We start from the raw sequence: 19,402 nt of genomic DNA on the forward strand, positions 1-19,402 counted from the left end.
CCAGAGTCATGCAATGAAACTGTGCACCAACCATATAGCATGCAGCACGGCACGTTTTCATTTTTTCACATGGGGAGAAAACACACAGTTTAGAGTTTAGACGATGCAGATCTAACTAGAGGCCGTGTGGCGAAAGAGTTACAGTAACACAAACTTTCTGTGCATGCTGGAGCTGTAGCAAACATATGTGGCCCACAGCTTACACGTTACATTGACAGAATTGGTAATGCGATCAGTTCATTGGATAGTTTAACACAAAATATTACTACCACACACTGCGACTTTCTTTGCATGCAGATTATCTTTTAATTAGCAGACATCATGGGACCTTTTTATGCCCCGAGACTGTTCTCATATCATGAATAACGTTGCTGCTTTCTTTTCCAATGCTCCTGTAACATGATTAATATGACTTGAATAAAATGAATTGTCATGTGTGAAATTGTTGCGTGCCAGTGATCGTAAATGGGATTGAATCAGAGTAATTAGGTGTTCATTAAAAGGCTCCAGGAATTTGCTACGCGCTGTTCCACTGGGAGAGAATAAAATACGTCTATCTGCGTACTGTGTGTACTACACAAAAATCCATGTTATCACTGTGATTTTGAGAGGGACACATAGAACACACAAGGTCTCCTCTTTACACCAAAAGGATTCAACCTGCATTTATTCATAATATTAGCCACTCGAGGGCAGCAAAAACAAGCTGCGAACACAAAATTGACATATCATCAGATCAGCATTTTAGGTGGTGGTACGGCAAACTTGTTAGCAAATCCCGTTAATCCAATTAAGCTCTGTTCTCGGTCTCCATAACGGGAAATATCTGACACGTGAGCTACTGAATGCTTCACTCGGTCGAACAGCCAATAGTGTTTAGTCACACGTCCTCCGCTCTTCTCCCGATAGGATTTGGGTAAGAATTTGATTGGAAGATGGTTCATCCGATCCACCTGCTAAGTATTTTTTATTTTTTAAATGGCCTGTCATTTCCCTGCCAGTTCCCAGTAACAGCCTCTCAGATGGTTCTGTGTAGCATATCATCTGCTGGGTCCGCTCAGCTGCTGTGAACCAAAATATCCAACCGAGAGACGCTCCATGAAGCATAATAGAAATGCAGAGTAGAGTGATCCTTCACGCAGTCATTTACTCCCTCTTCAATGTGCATACATTGATTACGGCTGCTTTACGTTCTTACCGAGCGGAAGGGATGAAGCCTTCGCTGCATGTGACCAATGCTACCGCTTTGGTGAACGGCTAAAAGACGCCAAGCATTTTGCAGTAACACCAGTCTGTTTCATGTTGCGCAACTAAATGTGAGCAACAAAAATGGGAAAGAACGCTCAACTAACATGAACTTAAAAAAAAACATGACAGCAAACAGATGACGGATTGTGGCTTCAGAAGGTGGGGTCACCTTGTTTTTCAGTTTTTGCAGGGACAAAACAGACCTCTTTAATTGTTCTTTTCGCCTTGCGTCACCATGACATAGCCAGAAAGTGTGAAATAACATTCATTAAGGGATATGACTCAGTGTGTGTGTGTGTGTGTGTGTGTGTGTGTGTGTGTGTGTGCGAGTGAGCGTGAGTTATTGACACCAGTCAGTTGTGGTGCTTCTCCGGCTGACATGTGTGGACACGGAATGTCTCGATGGAGTCATGAAGCCATGAACACATAATGTGATCTAAATTTAGAAGTCAGACACATTGTTATGTGCCAGTGTTCGTGTGTGTGTCTCTTAAATCTTAGTTGTATTGATACATAAATGAGTAAAACAGCTTTGGTTGGATCAAACAGTAATCATTCAATTGTACCATCAACTCAACACCCTCTATTCATTGTTACGGTCTGGCCCGGGTTGTGTGTGTGTGTGTGTGTGTTGTACTTGAACAGAATGTCTCATTTACTGTGGTTACGTACGTGTAGGAAAAATAATACACCGGAATTCATGCATAGCTGAATAATCGTGAGGCAGGATGTGCGGCGCTGGCGTTCAGGAAGTCACGTGACGTAGTATGAAGAGACAAAATAGAGAACGTCTGCAGAGTCAAGAGTTCAAATGTGCACAGAACCTTTCCCCCAAGACAAAGCAAAGGTGACTCATGTGGCTTTCTTACTGAACTAGCTGATTAAGTTATGTAACGATGTTACTTTAACCCAAAACATGATCTTCATATCGCTGATCAAAACTAAAAGTAAAGAAGATTTTGCAATGGCAGCTGTTGTGTCACTTTGTGGTCCCGAAAAGTTCTACTTTTCGGAAAGTTGGAAGAAACTTTCTTTGACTCTTTCACTGTAACAAGTGATAACTGACACCTGATTAAAAAAAGTAAATTGTTATTATCTTTTGCGTTGGTAGAAGGATTTTCAACGAGCTGTTGTGTGACGACGTGTTGCATCACGTGTACATGCACACATGTGAGCGTCTTTCTCCACCTGCGTGAGTGTGTTTGTTTTCCATAAAAGCTGATGTCCCAGTATTGTTTATGGCAGCCACGTAATACACATCGTTTCTTTTGGTGCATCATGATATCAGTCTCAAATATTCAAACAGAACCTCATGTTTGTGTTTGTGTTTGTGTGTGTGCGCGTGTGTGTTGTAAGGATTTGTGTTTGCCAAGGTGTAGGCCTACGCCTGTGTATGTTTTTGTGTGAACACAGGGTTAGGATGTGTCAGTCAGGTGTGTGAGTGTGTTTGTTTTCGCCTGTGTGTGTGTGTTTGCTTGTGTGTTAGTGTGTGTGTGAGGCTGCCTCAGCAGCATGTGCACGGTTCTTCAGAAATTAACATATTATAAAAGGAAAGAAGATGTCGTTCCTTAATGAGAGAGGGCTTATGCATCTCATTATGGGATCATTAGCATAATTACCCAGCATCCTTTGTGATCATTGCACGCACATGAATGTGTGTGTGTGTGTTTGTATTGCTTGCTGTGGAGTCCACCCCCTAGCTTCTGTCTATTTGTTCTCTTAACACACACATTCTTCTTTTGTTTTTCTTTCTATGTTCCTCTTTTACTGTAAAATAACCGGCGGTAACAAGTGCTGAATAAATGTGTACATTATTTCCACCATCGGGCTTTTTCAATACTCGTCTAGTTTTTAAACTGTTCTCTAGTTTTGCCTTCTATTCTTCCAAAACAGCTGATCAGGCAGGAAACAATATAATTCTCCCCTCCAGCCTTCAGCGTGTGTGAGTGTCGTCACATTGATTTATACATGAAGGATTTTCCCTCAAAATCTTTTTTTGTCAATTTCCCATGAGACCAACATGAACATCAAACTTAAAACCAGACCTGCTAGCTTCCTATAATGTCATATGGAGATAACGAAGGGTCCAGTCTGGATGATGGAACGTGTGATTCATCTTCAAGTTTGGCAGCTTCCTTGTTTTCTGAGGACAGAAAGATCGTCTGATATATTCCACACAAACTATCTCATACAGTAGTTATTCAGGATGGTGATACTTATTAATATACAGCGCGTACGCGCGTTTAAATGTGGCGTTCAGCTTTAAAAACAAAACCATGAATCAACACAGTTTGGATTTAATTGAACAAGGTTGTATCTTGGCTCCCTCTGTGTCTCCCTCTTCCTTTTACTCCCCCTATCTCTCACCCGTCCGTGCCTCATCCCTCCCCGTGGCTCATCAATTCATCAACCACCCCGATTCTCTCTTTATCTCGCTCTCCGAGGCAGCGCCGTGTGCATTAAATATTCAGAGACAGGCGGTGTAGTGCAACAGCCCAGCAACTTCCCCTCTCCTCCCTCTCTCCCTTTTCCTCTCTGCCACTCCGGGGAAGGGAGTCTCCGGAAGAACCCACAGGGTGGGAGAGCCCCGTTCTCCCACCTGGGAATCACTGAGCGTGTGTCGGGGGTCACCACAGGGCGAACGGCGCTGTCTGAATGTCAGACGCTGACAAAGTCGCCGTGGTGAGCGCAGAGGAGGACGGGAAACCGAAGAGGAGCAGGAGATAAGTGGTCCAGTGAGTGTGGGAGGGAATCCTCAAATTAGCTTTAGCACATTTCCTGATTATTTTTGTGTGTTGTTTGTTGATGTCTGTGAAAGCGACACACAAGCAAAATAGACACGGTTGCTGGCCCTGTTGAATATTTCCTCCGAGCGCTTGGTTCTCCACCCTGAGCATGTTTGTATCATTGGTGTTTCTTTTGTGTAGACTCATTCTTTACCTCCCACGCTAAACGTCGTGAGCAGACAAACCGGCACGGCGGTGAGAAAGGACAATAAATGCGTCTCTCCCTTGTTCAAGAGCGAAGAGCGAAATGTATATTCTGTGCTTCGGTTTAAATACACGCCGCAGATCGAGTGAAAACTGCTATTAACGTCTTTGAATAATCACTTTAACCTCACAGAAACCACCCCCTTGTTTAATAACTGGCAAAGTGAAAGTGTTGAAAGTTAAATGTAGCGCTGTCATACCTTTTCACATTGTAGCATTGGCGTTCCATCATAACATCAATGAAAGACGTGAGTTTTTTCTATGGAGGGAAACTTGTAATTTAGCATGAACATGGCTGCTTCGCAGTCGAAACACCCATGACCCCTCCTCCTCAAGCATCCACAGACATCCTCCCCCATGCAAGAAAACAATTCCACGGCACTTCAAAAGAAAAAGGTTTTAGAAGAAGTAAAACTGATAATAATATTGCAGGGAGAGGGAAAGGAAACATCAACAACAACATAGCACATTTTGACCGAAGCAAGTAATTAAGAAAGTGGTTTGTGCGCCGTGTGTGTGTGTGTGTGTGAGTTTGTGTGAAACAACATTCCATTCATTCCTGACGAGCTGAGCCGGCCAGGTTGGGCAGCAGCACCGGAGCACCAGTTACAGCCGCGCGCACCAACCCGTCTGTGGACCCCAGCTGAGTCTCTTGTGTTGTATGTGGCAACTAAGAAATCAAGGGTTCGCATGAAGTCACATTGGTGATCTGGTGATGTGCTCCTTTTGTCTTGAACATAAACCAAATAGAACCAAATAAGGACAGTGTAGTAATGTTCTGCCATTTACACAATGTTAAATTACTTTTCTCTCATCGTCCAGGTCAATGGAACATGAACATTTATTTTGGTTTCCACAGCAACACTAATTTTCATCGTGTTTGTTGTTAAACCAAAAACCCATTTATTTAATAGGTCTACTTAGGAAAACATGCTTTGCCACAGAAAAGGGGAACCACAGTAATTTTGATCGGAGGTGGAAATCACAGTAACAGTGCCCTTCAATGGAAAATAAATTAAAATTAAGGATACAAAATTAGCGTTTGTGCAGGATGCGGTTGTAGGAATGGTGATGTTGATTAACACTGAGTATAAATCATAAGCTACCATGAAATCTGTAATTTAGCTAACTGACGTATTCTTAAAAGTTGTTCATAGCCCAAAATCGATTGATTTAAAGCAAGCGGCAATATGCATTGATTATAAGATGTAAATGAAAGACAGGTTTATGCATCTTTGCTTGTTCAAATCTCATTGATTATCAATCAAGTATATCAAAAATCTGAATCTGTGGCTCCAGGATTGAGGTTCCAGGATGCTAGCATTAGCGTCAGATGCTACAGAACAGAGAACAAAGGGGTTGCAAGAATTTATCTACATTTTCAGAGGTAACTCACCAGTAGGTGGTAAGTATCAGGGTAACTATGTAGTTGTTAACAATTATCTACAGGGTTGCAACACCCATTTATTTGACGTCTCATATGTATACGGACAAAGTGACAGGCCGCAGTGCGTACAGACACAAAAATGAGAATCATTGGTGTAAGAATCTAGTGTTGAATTTAAATTCTGTAAGTACCGGGCTGAAATTGGGAGAGTGATCTCTTCTCTGGCGTGCCGCACGATGAGCACGTAGAAAATAGCACCGGCAAACGTTATCCGAGCCGAGTTTTTGCCCGGGGCCGGAGGGGCCGGGTGGGAGGGGATGCATCTCCTCGCTCAACCCAGAACAACAACACCCAAACCAAAGCGTTTCCTCCGTCTACAAAGACAAGAGAAAGCCAAAATGTTCCAAGAAAATCCTCATGGCTTCAGGTCTGGCAGATGGGGGATGATGAAACTGTCAGAAAGAGTGTGGTAATAATCCTAAAGCTTCTGCCCCTTTTATTCTCTTAATGCCGACGTCAAGTTACTGCCGAATGAAAGCGACCTTTTATTTACATTTTGGAGATAATGTTAGTTGGTTACGTACTGATCACAGTTTACTCAGTGACCAAACAGTTTGTTCATTAGGCTTTTATGAGTCGTATTTATTGGGTTTGCTTTCTGTATGAATTTTCGTCCATTCGTCAGCTCCAAGTTCTACTTCTGTTTGCACCACAGAACCTCGTTCAAGAAACTAATGTAAAGCGTCACCAAAACGAACAATTACTTGAGGAGGGGTTCAGTTAACTTAACCCTGACTTTATTTAACTTTACATTGCTTTATAATCTTGGCAGTAGTGAGACAACAATCAAATGTTATTGTTCGTCTATTAGTGCTGGAAATAAAAACAAAATCTGTATGATGTTATCAATAAAATCAATAGGGGACTTTGTAGAATAAAAACAGGCTTAGTAAATGAATCCTGATGTGCTTGAAACGTGTAAATTCAACAACGGAAAAATAAAGCGTATAATCTCCTAATTTCTGTGTTGGCCAGTGAGGAGATTGTGACCTTCCATCACGGTTTCAACAATATTTTCATTTGTTTGGGGTTTGACTGGTGCTCTCATTGTTCATCTCGTTGCTTCCATTTCCTCAGCAACAGTTTAATGGCACCTGAACTCGTGCGCCCAACTGTCTATTTGATTTTTGTTTTCAGATGTGCGCTAAATTATGATTGAAATTTAGCTTGAGACAATGTTTCTCAGCTTAGGATAAAGACATCAAATCCAATGTATTGGCCCAGCTTAAAAATAAGATAGGACTTGACATTGACATGGAACCTGTTGTCATGGGGGTTGCAGGGAGGTCGTTCTGTGAATAGTCAGTCACGTTGGGAACCATTGGTGAAGCCTCTGACATCAAAGTAGAAGAATCCTTCTAAACACTAAGAATGCAGACTCACCATTTCATCTTCCAAATTATTTTTATACTACAATAAATCATCAGTTCATGCGTTGTCAATGCAAGAAGATGAGAGTAACACGGTCGTCATGAAGATCATCCGAGTGACCCTTTTTTAAAAATCTATTATCTTTTCTTTTTTTTTTACTGTGACGATCATTTCATTGGAGCACACTGGTGTCCTTCTGTTGTCTTTAAATATAAGACAAACATATTATATTATTGTCTTTAAATATAACAGAAACATAATCTACTGTAAGGAAGTGCCCCACTTTTTCATCCATGCGTTGCTAACCTACAACATATTGCTAATTATGCAGTATGTACTTTCACAAACTATTATCACTTAATGCATTTTATTTAAATTTTTTAGTGGTTCATCAGCAACAGAAGATTCAATTCAATTCATTAAAAAAGACTGACATCCTCACTGTAACTGTATTGCAAGTTATTTCACAATCCAGAGAATATTATCTAACTTCGGAGAATGGATCTGAGTGAGCATGACCCCAGGCGATGATTTGTGGTTGTGTAACTGCTTTGTAGTGTAACTTTCTGCATGATCAGTTTCTCTGGTGTCTTTCAAAAACATAACCGCAGGCAGCAATATGAATCATAATCAAATGATAATCATAACAATAATCATGTTATAAAACATTTTGACGAACCTCACAAACTCCACTCTTCTCAATCCATGTAAAAATTGTAAGATATTTTCTACATAAAGTGTGTGTGTGTGTGTGTGTGTGTGTGTGTGTGTGTGTGTGTGTGTGTGTGTGTGTGTGTGTGTCATGGTTTATTTCTATAACTAAACCCAGGTAATATCATAGTAATGGTATCACAGATAATTTAAATGGTCGTATATCATTAAACTACATAGCATATCAACACTATAAAGCGCTAATTCTATACATTAAAGAACTGTTCTTCAGTATCATGGTGTTTTCATACATCCAGCTGAACAATAACTTCATAGAGATAATAAGCAACTGTAAAGAACAATTTGATCCTTTGGTTACTGTGAAAAGTTCAGAGTCTGTATTACTGCCCTATTTCCTGGCCTAACCACTCTAGTGGTGTTACGACACCTATTATTTAATTTGTATTATAGTTAATGTTTGACTAATTGGGCCTCGTGCACGTGCCTGTGTGTCTTTATGTTAAAGGGAGCGGTTCATACTTTGAAACACGTGTGAAACATGGTGAAGAAATGAGCTTATTCGTCAGCTAACTGGCTGGCCAACGGAACCGAGTTCGGGTTTGGATATTAAAACAGACCGAGCCGGGGGGGGGAGAAAATAGAAACGTTTCCTTTCATCAAACTTTCTACGACACAGGTGGGATCGGTCCGGTCCTTTACGGGGGGGAGGACACACACAGACCCGACTCCAGTCCGGGTTTTCTTGAGCACCATCAGCGGGCTCCTCGCAGCCTCTAGCTGGTTTTCACTCGACTCGTGTCCTGATATCACTCCGCTGGCACGGCGGAGGAGCGGACCTGCTTATTGTGATGGTGGCAAGCGGCAGCCAGTGACTACAGACTTCCGCCACCGCTTCCCGTATCCGCGTTTTGCGCCGTACGGTCTACTCGAGTTGTCTCACCACCGGACTACCGAGGGTGCTTGTAACCCCCCCCCCCCCCTCCCCGCCCGCCCCACCTCCCCCTCCAACTACACCACCACCACCACCACCCACCCCCCACCAACTCAACAACATCTTCACCGGGATTTCTTTCAAACCAAAACCATATGAGATGCGAGTTCACTGGGAACTCCGGAGCCCGTTCGGTTCAGGCAGCAAAACTTTTTCTCAAAGGACAACACCGTAAAACGGCGAGTGGACCGTTGCTGCCGCCGCTGCTGCTCCACGGCGGGACGGTTAGTGTGTGTCTGACCGCAGAGTCCCCGCTAATGTTCATACATTCACGCTATTGTTGTTGTTGTTTTCTTTCTTTTGCCAGTGGAGTTGTTGTTAGCGGCTTAATTGTTCGCTCTCATTTCACTCGCGCCGGGTGATATTTGTGGTGTTTTTTTGGAGGGGGGGGGGTTTGTGCGGTTTGTTTGGAAACAGTACCGAGGAGGCTACGGGGGAAAGGAACGGTCGCTCCCGAGCCGCTGGACGTATGACTACCGGGCTCCAAGCCCTTTAAACCGGCCCCCGGTTGCTGCTCGCTTCGGCGGTCGTTGGCCGGTCGCTCCTTCCGCCGCTCCGTCCGGCTTTCCCGGGACCCTTCGCCGGGGGGTGAGGCGAGCGAGCGAGAGGGACAGCGAGGACACGAGAGCCGCGGGACACCAGGCGCGTGGAGGTGGAGGTGGAGGTTGGAGAAGGTGGCGGCGGTGAGCTTGACGGGGAGAAAAGTTCCTCCAAAATAGCAGCCGCTCGGCCTCGCGATGGGGGACTTCGCCTCCCCCGCTGCCGGACCCAACGGCGGTATCTGCATCAACAACGGCATGAACCCCGCCGCCGGGAGCGTGGCGGCCGCCGGGGGGGCGGCGGGCATACCTAAGCACAGCACGGTGGTGGAGAGGCTGAGGCAGCGGATCGAGGGCTGCCGGAGACACCACGTCAACTGCGAGAACAGGTACCAGCAGGCGCACGCCGAGCAGCTGGAGCTGGAGCGCAGGGAGACGGTCAGCCTGTACCAGCGGAGTCTGGAGCAAAGAGCCAAGAAGTCGGCCGGCGGCGGCGGCGGCAGCAAGCAGCCGCAGAGCAAGCAGCCGGACCCGGACTCTGCCTCCTCCGCCGAGCAGAGGAATAACACGCTCATAGCGGTAAGGACGATATGCCCCGAGACAGCTTTCACTCACGCATCGGTATACACTGTGTCTTTCTCCCCCATCTCTCTCTCTCTCTCTCTCTCTCTCTCTCTCCCCTCACTCTCCGTGTCTCTCTCTCTCTGTCCCCGAATTGTTGGACCCCCATCGAGCTGCAAGCCGCGCTCCTGCTACTTGATCACCGCTGTGAGAGAAACTTGTTGAAAACACGTTGACTGCTGGCAATCGCTTTGGAAACACACACACTTCACTTTTTCAAACCAGAGTGCCAACTAGTGTCTTTGTTTACAAAGGAACCCAGCTCTCGTTGTGTATGTGTGTGTGTGTGTGTGTGTGTGTGTGTTGGGGGGGTCTCGAATGCTGCAGGGTTTGGAAATGACAAGTCTCTTTTAGCAGGATCGGTGCTGCTTGTGCTCAAAGGAAGTTTAGATTTGCATCTCAGAAACTTCTGCCCAACTTCTGGAGGATGGCAGCTCTTGCTTGTAAAATTAGAAGGCGACTTCTCCTTTTCTTGCTGCCCGGCTCTTATGCACTCCTGCTCATTCTCCGGCCTGTTTCGTAACCCTTTGTACTCTCGAAATCAACAGCCACTGCACAAAGTGTTGCAAACACCATATCACTGCCACCCACTCTCTGAAAGTACCTTGTCACCAGACAAAAAAAAGACTGCCACAAAGTTACTGAACAAGTAACTTCTGGAGAGTCAGTCACAAATGACGGTAGCGCATCCTCTTAATGATACAGTCATCACATTACATATACAGGTCCAATAGAGTCTAACAACTCTAATAGGACTGCTCCAGTGATTTCCTGTTGGTAGGGGGCAGTGTTCATTTGGAGCATTGTTCAGTTTCAGTTCAGTTTCAGTGTCTTTTGACGACCGGTTAGTCTCAGATCTTTAAATGATCAAATTAGAAATGATCTGCAAAGAGAGGCTTCCTGGTGTCTAGCTGCCGTTGCGTCAAGGAGATGAACAACTCTTGCGGACGAGCTCCAGCCGTCTTTAGAAAAGACCAAAGGACACACCGGGAACGTCAACACCGCTGTCCCCCTTTGTTGCCGCAATGAGCCCAGTTCCTCTCCTTTTTTTTAAATTTGAAATGCAAAATCGGAACGTCTTTTGATTTCTGGGCCCTCGGTGGTCATTTAGGAGCCCTGCGAGCCTGACCGGCTCCAGTTTTAGACAGCGGCCCCCGTGGACATTTAACCCCAACCGCACGTCAGATGGCCGGCAATGAACGGATTACCGCTTTAAAGACACGGCGGCATCCCTCAGATTCACACGCACGCAGCACTGACCAGCCGCGTTACGGAGATCCCCGAGCCGTGCACCCTCTTGTGTTCCACGCCGCGGGTCGTCGTCGTTTTTTCATTTTTAGGAGGATGACAGGAAACGAGCGTTTGCTCTTCCTCTTCTTAGGAGCGGAGCTGCAGCTAGATGGCTGTATGCAGTCACTACAGCAGCAGGCGTTCTAGGAAAGCCGAGTGCGCCGTACGTGGAGCTGCCCATCACACCCACCGCGTGTAGGGGTGATGTTACAGCGCGCCGAGAAGCCGCGCTCGAGGGTGCGTTTCACCCAAACAGATGGTAAATGTGCTGACTCGTGGAGATTCGGTTGTACGCGGAGCTGAAGTGACGGACAGGACACGCGTGGCTTGTGAGCCGTGTGCTGCTGCTGGTGGGTGCGCGGGTCAGCCTGCAGTGTGATGGCCAGTTTGAAGAATGTCAGGAATGTCTACAATGTGGAAAGAGCAAAGTGGTTGGAAATGGACGTGTTTGTAGGAGGTGGAGGCAGAAAGACCTCAGACCCGGTTCTCCCGCTCCACACCCGCTGGCTCAGTGTGATTTTCGCTGCGATTTCGCTACTGTCATACGCTTCTCAGACGCAGCCACGCCGTGGTCGGGGAGCAGGCCTATCATTATGGAAAGCGCGTGTTTGTGTTTACGGGCTCGCTGTTATGGAGAGAGGAGAGGATGACGCCCGGGGGGGCCTGTCCCGGCTTTCCCACCGTTTCCTCGCCGTCACTGAAGCGGAACAGTCAGGGCAAGCAGCTACAGGTGAAGGGTACCTGCCCGCCTGGGTGGGGTAATCCCGGCGGGGGCCCACACACAGATGGCGAGGGCCGTGGGACGCAGCCACTGCTGGGAGAGGTGGACGCTTCCAAACTTCTAATGGTCCGACAACGAGGGGGGTGATTTATTTGACACATGAAGAAGTTCTTCCCTGCGGTCTGTACTGTTTGTCGAACGCCGTTGATTATGTGGAGGGGCAATACGGAGGATGTTTAGAGGCAAGCAGACCGTGTCCAACGCGCAGGGACATTGTGAAAGCCGATGATTACAGTTCCTCGGGGGATATCGGCTCTATGTTCATTGCACACAAACGCACACAATCACAGTCACAAATCCTGAAATGTAGTTTCCGCAGTACCACCAGTTTCACACTCGCTCAAATGATTGACCTCACTAATTATGCAGCTTATTGCGTATTTATCAACTTCTCCACACAATCAAATCAAGTGTCGTTTTCCAACGCGGCCGGTTATGCATCTAAAATATTCATGTGGTAAAAGTTGCACACACCCCGAAGGTGACGCACCGTGAAAACGCCTCACTTCTTCTGTGCATACGTTTGGGTGTGGGCCGTGACCACCAAGCCACGAAATTTGCAGTAAGAGGACCCTGTGAGCTTTATGTGGGCTCCCGCGTGTCACTCGCAGACTCTTTTAGGATGCATTGCCATCGCTTTGAGTGTCTCCACCCCCGACTGAAGAAGCACCACCCAAGGTGTACCACGGTTATTTATGACATATATTCAGACAGAGAGAGAAAACAAACACCCTGCTGCACATGCATGTTTGCACGCGGGATCACGCACACCCCCCTTGTTGTTGTAAAGATGATTGTGTTTTTCTTGTCATCTCCTTTTCTTTCACGTGATGGTTGTATGCCAGTGCAGAATTTTGGGTATGAAAAGGAAAATTACATGTTGATACCGATCAAGTGACACTAAAAATCTCACATTCTTCACCACTTTCCGTTTCTGAAAATAGGGCCTGCTGTCAAACTCGATTGTGCCTGAATGTCTACTTTTGGTTTCAACCAACTACACAACACGTGCAGCGCTGACAGTCTTATTTTCACTGGGCTTTTGTGAGTAATCAGCTTTCTTTCTTGACTTCTGTCGCAGACCGGTGACCTTTCAGTCACAGACGCGGTTCTCACAAACCGACGTGCCAACGGCGTCGCTTAAAAAGCCGACTTGTCATCTGTTCTTTCTGACCCGCTAACGAGTTTACGGCCGCGAGGCCGAGGTGCGCCGGGCTCGTTCACTGAAACACAGTAGCTCAGGACAGTCTGTCTTCAGCTCTGCTCGCTGCCTGGCATCCACCTCACAGAGGAATGTCTCACACGCGCACACACACACACACACACACACACACACACACACACACACACACACTGTTGTCCTGCTCAACCCTTGGCAGCAGAGGCCGGAGTGTGGGCGGCTGAGTTTTCATGAATCCGAGGCCTTCCTTCTCCCTCCCTCCGTGTCTCCTTCCCCTCCTCCCTCCCTCCCTCCCTCTGTTCACCGCGTCTCTGGTTTCAGCGTTAGCGCAGCGCTGACATAGCGTGGACGTGTCCTGGTGGCCATAGCTTTGTTAATATCAACTGGGACCGTTGCCCAAGTGCTATATTTGAACCGCTGAGCTGGCGTGGAGCTGACACTCACCAGTACGTCCATGCGCACGCAGAGCGTGACGTCGACGCACAGGCACGCGCACACACACACGCGTGACATCACAGACAGGCTTGCTGATTTTAACTCATTAGGTGCTGTGTCTTGTGTGTTTGTAACTCGTCCATTCTGTTTTCATGCGCACTTTATAAAACACTTACTCACTTGTGCTCCTCCTCGCTCTTGATCCTCGGTCCTCTCGCACACGCCACAAACTGTGGGTGTTCTACAGCCGCGCGGCGGCTGTGGCCACACGACCTTTCACCCACGACCAGTTCACGCGTTCTGCGGGAACGCACACGCGGTGGGCGCGGACCCTTGGAAAAGCCAGGAAGCCGCGGCCCCTCCGATTTGACGCAACAACACACTCCGAACCAGAAAGCTTGAATCACTCCGAGTGAAGTGAGCGTCTTCTAGATGAAGCTCCGAGCTAATTGCGCTGGTAATAAATCATCTTCAGTCATGTACTCGCATACTTACAAGCATACCTGTTAAGGAGGTCGTAATCAGCAGTAGTTCAACAGGGTATGGCAGAAAGCCCGGTTCATGTTTCAGTCCACAAATATTTGCTCAACTTGTTTCAAGAGCTTTTTTCTTTTTTTCCTGTCTTCTCTCCTCTTGACAACCGTGTTGTATTTTGCGGCTTGGGGCTAGGCTTAAACCGACCATGTGAACGCCGATCACACTGTCAAACTAGACATCAAATACCATTCAAGGTTCTTACTGTATTGTCTATTCCCCCCCCCCGCAAATGTCTTCAGGACATATTTCGGTTTATTGTTTTGCTGTGATCAAACATGTAACACGAGTAGACACGTTGACCCAACGGACCCCTTAAATGTAAATAACGAGAACCCCTCATGCACTCACACATGCGCACACACAAACAGTAAAATATAGATGAGCTTGTTATCAGAGATGCCGTGTCCTGTGAGAGTGGATGTGCATTTATGTGTCACATTCCTCATGACAACTTTTTGGGGGGTTTTCCAACATTTGTGATGACTCTTTTGAACAGTTTGTCTCTTTCATCATCGCACATTTAGCGTAGGACATGTTCATTTAATCTCTCTTCACCACACACACACACACACACCAAGAGCCAGACTATCAGCACTCTGTGCAGTAAGTGTCCACCGATTAGGAAAATGTTCTAAATACTGTGGCCCGGTCCTGACCACCCACGGTGATTTACAACAACAAAAAAAGGAAACGTCTTTCTCTCCACTACCGTCGGATGACTTCTACGCACGCACTGAGTAACATACAGCAAGGATGAGTATGTAGAGCGTTGACCTTGGCACGAACATGTGTGTCTAGAGCAGATGTGTGACCACCCAATGTGTCTTTGTGTGTCCTGCTCAAAGTGGTAGCGAGTGGTGGTTAGCCGACCTCAGCCGGTACCTCAGCCCACTGTGGGCCGTCAGGGCCGAGAGCTCCTTCTGAGAATGAAGAGAATCTGGGTTTTGGGGAATTAATTACGTCCGCCAAGGATGTTCTGTCTTCAGTTCAGTTTGGTGGTTTGTTTGTCAGCAGGATTAAAAAGAATTTGACCTGGAAAAGCACTGACGGCCCTCAGAGAGGGTGTGGGTTTAATCATTTCAGCCCCATTGTAATTGTGGCGTTGTCTTACAAGGGGAATTGTTATAGCAGACAGACCCTTTAATGTATATTCATTTTTACCTTTTAACTGTTACTTGCTTTCTGTGAATTTGACTTTGGATCCAACACTTTGCTGCTGCTTCTCTCTCACTCTCATGCGGTTTCATCTGGTATCCCATCCTTATACAATATGGGGTGGTTGAAGTTTTTATGAACAAAATGTACTGCGAGTACTCATCTGCAAAGATGTGTTATTACATTATAAGATGTAACGTGATGCAGCGACAGGTGACAGTGTTTTACTGTTTTAGCTTCTTGAGGTGAAGCGAATGATCCCCAAAATGTTACAGGGCACCTGTCTGATCTCTGCTTCGTTACATGTGGAAGTGTTCTACATCCCGGAGCTTCTAATCCTTATATAAGACGTATCACCGTGGGTTGTCCTTTAACCACAAGGTTGGGGGTTTGATTCCCAGCTCATCCTGTCACATGGCAGACTGTCCTTGAGCGATGTACCGAGTCCCAGTTGCTCCCCTGGAGCTTCAAAGCAGCTCACTGCTCCTGTGCAGGTCAGATTACATGTATGTTCAAAGCTTTACTTATGCAATCCTAACCTGTAAAGTAACTACCGCTATCAAAAGAATGAGTACAAGGGAAAATACAGAGAGTAGAAGTAGTGTTTCCCCTTCCAAAATATTGATATTTTTTATGTGAATCTCATTTGAACAAAAGTCATCAAGTCATTTAGGGCCGACCACCGAGGAAACATCACCTCCTTTTTGGACGTTTACAGCTTCCTGCTGACCACCTGGTCACCTGCCTGTTACCTTCCTGTTGACGCGTCCCATTTAACCCCCCTCTCCTCCCTCCCTACATCTCTTTGCCCCTTGTCTCCGGTGATCCCCGGTTCAGTCTCAGCTAGCAGGCTTAGCGCCCTAAAGCTCTCTCAGCGCAGGTCGGTGGCCGCGAGAAAGCCAGCGCTAAGAGAGAATTACCGACCACACGGACTTCCAGCAGCACACGCAGGCACACGTATGCACAGCCTGTCACCGTACGCCTCACCCATCCGTAGACACAATCACACACACCGGCGCTTATCCAGGCCTGTTTGAACTTAACCTGGTGATCGTCCACAATTAGTGCACACCGGTTTATCTGCACTCACTTAAGTCTGTGTGCTTGTGTCTCATATTGCGCAAAATGTTGAGACCGACATCATCGGCCTCCACCCTCTTTTGTTAAATGACATTTGTTGTTCTTTTCAGGGCTGGCCAACCCCCACCCCCCCCCCCCCCCCCTCCCCCACCCGCACCTTCCTATTGAGCCAGTGTCATGAATTCTTCATGAATGTTTGCGTGTCCAAGTGTGTGTTCAAGGCCCTCAGTTGCATCAATAGCCATTAGTGCAGCAGCCGGGGTAATTGTGCCACAGTGGCTGCAGTGCGGGAGGAGAAAACCCCCCCCCACATTATCTGATGATACTGCAGAGGGCAATACGGAGGGAAGGAATGGAGCGAGGACACAGTGGGGCAGAGCAGGACAGCGTGAGGGAGTCGCTGGGCTGCTCACTGATGTATGACGGGAGGTCTTATGGTACTGCAGCAGCGGGACCAACAGATATGACGCTGACTGTCTGAAACAAGCACCGCTGGTGGCACAACGAGCTCTGAGGTGGATGTCGTTAGTGTCAGCGGATTTATTGTACCTCACACATGCCGGAATTGATCAATTTGTGTCGATTTTTAGCTGTTTAACTGCAGCTTTGGAAACTCACCCCGTTGTTGAGCACGATTCCCCACATTATTTTACTTTTATTTAAAGAAATCCTACTCAACACTGACGCCGACCTCGCGAAGATGAAGTTGCAGGGAGTTGCAGCTGGAAATGGAAGCAGACCCTGATTTGAATTTTAAAACTCCGGTTGTATGAGGCACTTCTCCGTGGTCGGTGTGTTAACGACAGCAGGAACACAGATCGGAGTAGCAGACTGCCGCCGCTTGACGGGAGCAATGTCCTGCTGTGAACAAAACCGACCGCATCCACCTGACAAACTGGCCCACGTTGTTGTGGTGAGAAAAGGTCAAATCTGTAAAACTAAAGCCCGCCAGGGCTAACAGACCTCTCACACTCTCACTGAAAGCTGGTCAGATCCAGTACCGCGTCCGTGTCTTTGATAAGCACCTGGAACTGCTGCACTGCTTAAGCCCTTTCCTCCGAGGGCCAGTTGTGCTTGTTTTGGTTGGTGATGAGTTGCCATGTGTGTTGGTTGAGCTCAATACTCCCATCAGCAGCCTGTCTGCAGATCACTTCCTGAATGGTTCCTAAAATAGCAGCAACAACGATCACAAGCAAGCAAGCGCACCAGCTGCTCTTCTTCTGCCCTCTCTTCGCAGGCTGTGCTCATAATTAGATCTCCAAGAGCTTCACCACGACGGAACACTGCGCAGCGCTGTGCAATTATTATTCCTAACTATTATTTGTCAAATTTGAAAAACATAAGTAACTAAAGAGATTCACTTAAAATGTTTATTTTCCCCTGGAAATGGCCTGGATCTTCGATCACTGACCAGGAAGTGGATACAGAATTTAAATTTACACCCAAAAGAAAATAAGAGACATCTTTGGCCAGGACGCTGCTAAGCACGACCCTTCCGTGTCGCACACCAATTAGCTGTACTTGGTGAGCTACTTAAAGCAACCATTTGTTTGCTGCTAGTAACTCACTATTCTTACAATGGAAAAACTACCATTTTTAAGATCAATTAAAGTACCATAAAATCCACTCGGGGGTGTTAGAAATACAGGCACAGCTGTTACCGTAGTAAGTGAGTCACCTGCTATTTGGATCGTTACAAAGCTGATTCATAACCAACCAGCAGCCAATTAGCTTAGCTTAGCTTAGCATTGAGATTGAAAGCAGATAGAAAGCGAATGAGGGGATACCTTTGGTCTTGACATCTTCCAGTCTCCTTGTCACTTCCTGTGTCCTGACTTCACGCCGCTTCTCTGCGTCTTGTTCTTACTTCTTGACACTTTTTTTAACTTCACCTTAAACTCTCTACTCGGCTCACGTCTCCTCAAACTGCTCTCCATGACACTTCCGTGCCTTCACCTCTCCAGGAGAAAGAGTAAACTCCACCGAGAAGACAAGTATGCAGATGTTTACCCGGCTTTCACCTGTCACAAGCTGTTCACTGCAGCGTATCACGTAAAGTACGAGAACTCACACTGCATTTCCCCAACGAAGTTTGGCAGATTTGGGTCGGACGTGGTGTGTGTGCTTTTTTGTCAAGTGACCTTTGTAAAGTTAGCAGCTTGAAGGTTCCATGAAACCGTGTAGTGATAACGCTCCCAACCTTGTTACAGTTTGAAAATGAAGCATTCCCACTGAACGGGGGGGACTGCGCTCCTTTCAAGCTTTGTAATTGAGAGTGGGATTGTTACATTTTGGCTTGTTGATAGTTAAGGAGCCATTGAGGTTTTGCTGCACGGAACATAACAAAGAAAGCCCCTCGAGGATCCTTACTGTCAGCCAACGGAGGTCCCCGGAGAGACGCAGTCCTAATCTGTGTTATGCACATACACTAAATATTTTGCAACATTAAGAGTGTCTTTTCCACACTGTTGCTTTTCCAGCTCATTACACCTGTGTGTCAAGAAAACAATTTGGTCTTTGGAGAGACGGAGTATGCAGACAGACTCTGACATAGAGATATTCTCTCCCTGCAATCGTCTGAATCGGTGCCGGTAGCGTGTGCGGCGGGAATAGACCCGACGTTGGCAGACTGTCGGCAAGGTGTGTCATGGCCTTTCTTCTTGTTTCCCAACGAAAGTGTGCGGTGTGGCAATATGTTTCAGTATTGCGACGTATCTATCTAGACGTATCCATTCCCGCCCGCTCGTAACCGTGGTCGGACGTCTCTGCAGGTGTCTCTTTTGACTCCCGCCAACGTCGTATTTCAGTCTGGGCAACGGCTGAATTCTACATCACCGCTGATGAGGTGATGCTGTAGCTGATTTACACCTAACCGGTTGTCCGTCACAGCAGCACTGCAGAACTAACTTAGCGTACCTGTTTTACCTGTTCATCACATTAGGAATCCTATGTGATCGGGAGCCAAACTGATTCTGTTGGGGATCGCAATCTAAGCGGCTTTGCTAGAAAAATGAAAGCGAATGCATCAATCGTGAGAGATGATGATACCGGGGAACATGCGTAGG

The 19,402-nt window shown here is 46.7% G+C and overlaps 1 protein-coding gene across 1 annotated transcript in view; it reads left to right on the plus strand.

Annotated features, from left to right (window-relative positions):
• The first annotated feature begins 6,963 nt into the window (after positions 1 to 6,963).
• maml3 (mastermind-like transcriptional coactivator 3) overlaps positions 6,964 to 19,402 on the plus strand; it is a 75,446-nt gene continuing 63,007 nt past the window's right edge. The window contains exon 1 of the mRNA XM_040186595.2: positions 6,964 to 9,837. Coding sequence (XP_040042529.2) covers positions 9,457 to 9,837 — 381 coding nt within the window. The 5' untranslated portion in view covers positions 6,964 to 9,456. The remainder of the gene's footprint in view (positions 9,838 to 19,402) is intronic.

Source organism: Gasterosteus aculeatus, chromosome 9 (assembly GCF_964276395.1).
Source record: "Gasterosteus aculeatus chromosome 9, fGasAcu3.hap1.1, whole genome shotgun sequence".
NCBI lineage: Eukaryota > Metazoa > Chordata > Actinopteri > Perciformes > Gasterosteidae > Gasterosteus > Gasterosteus aculeatus.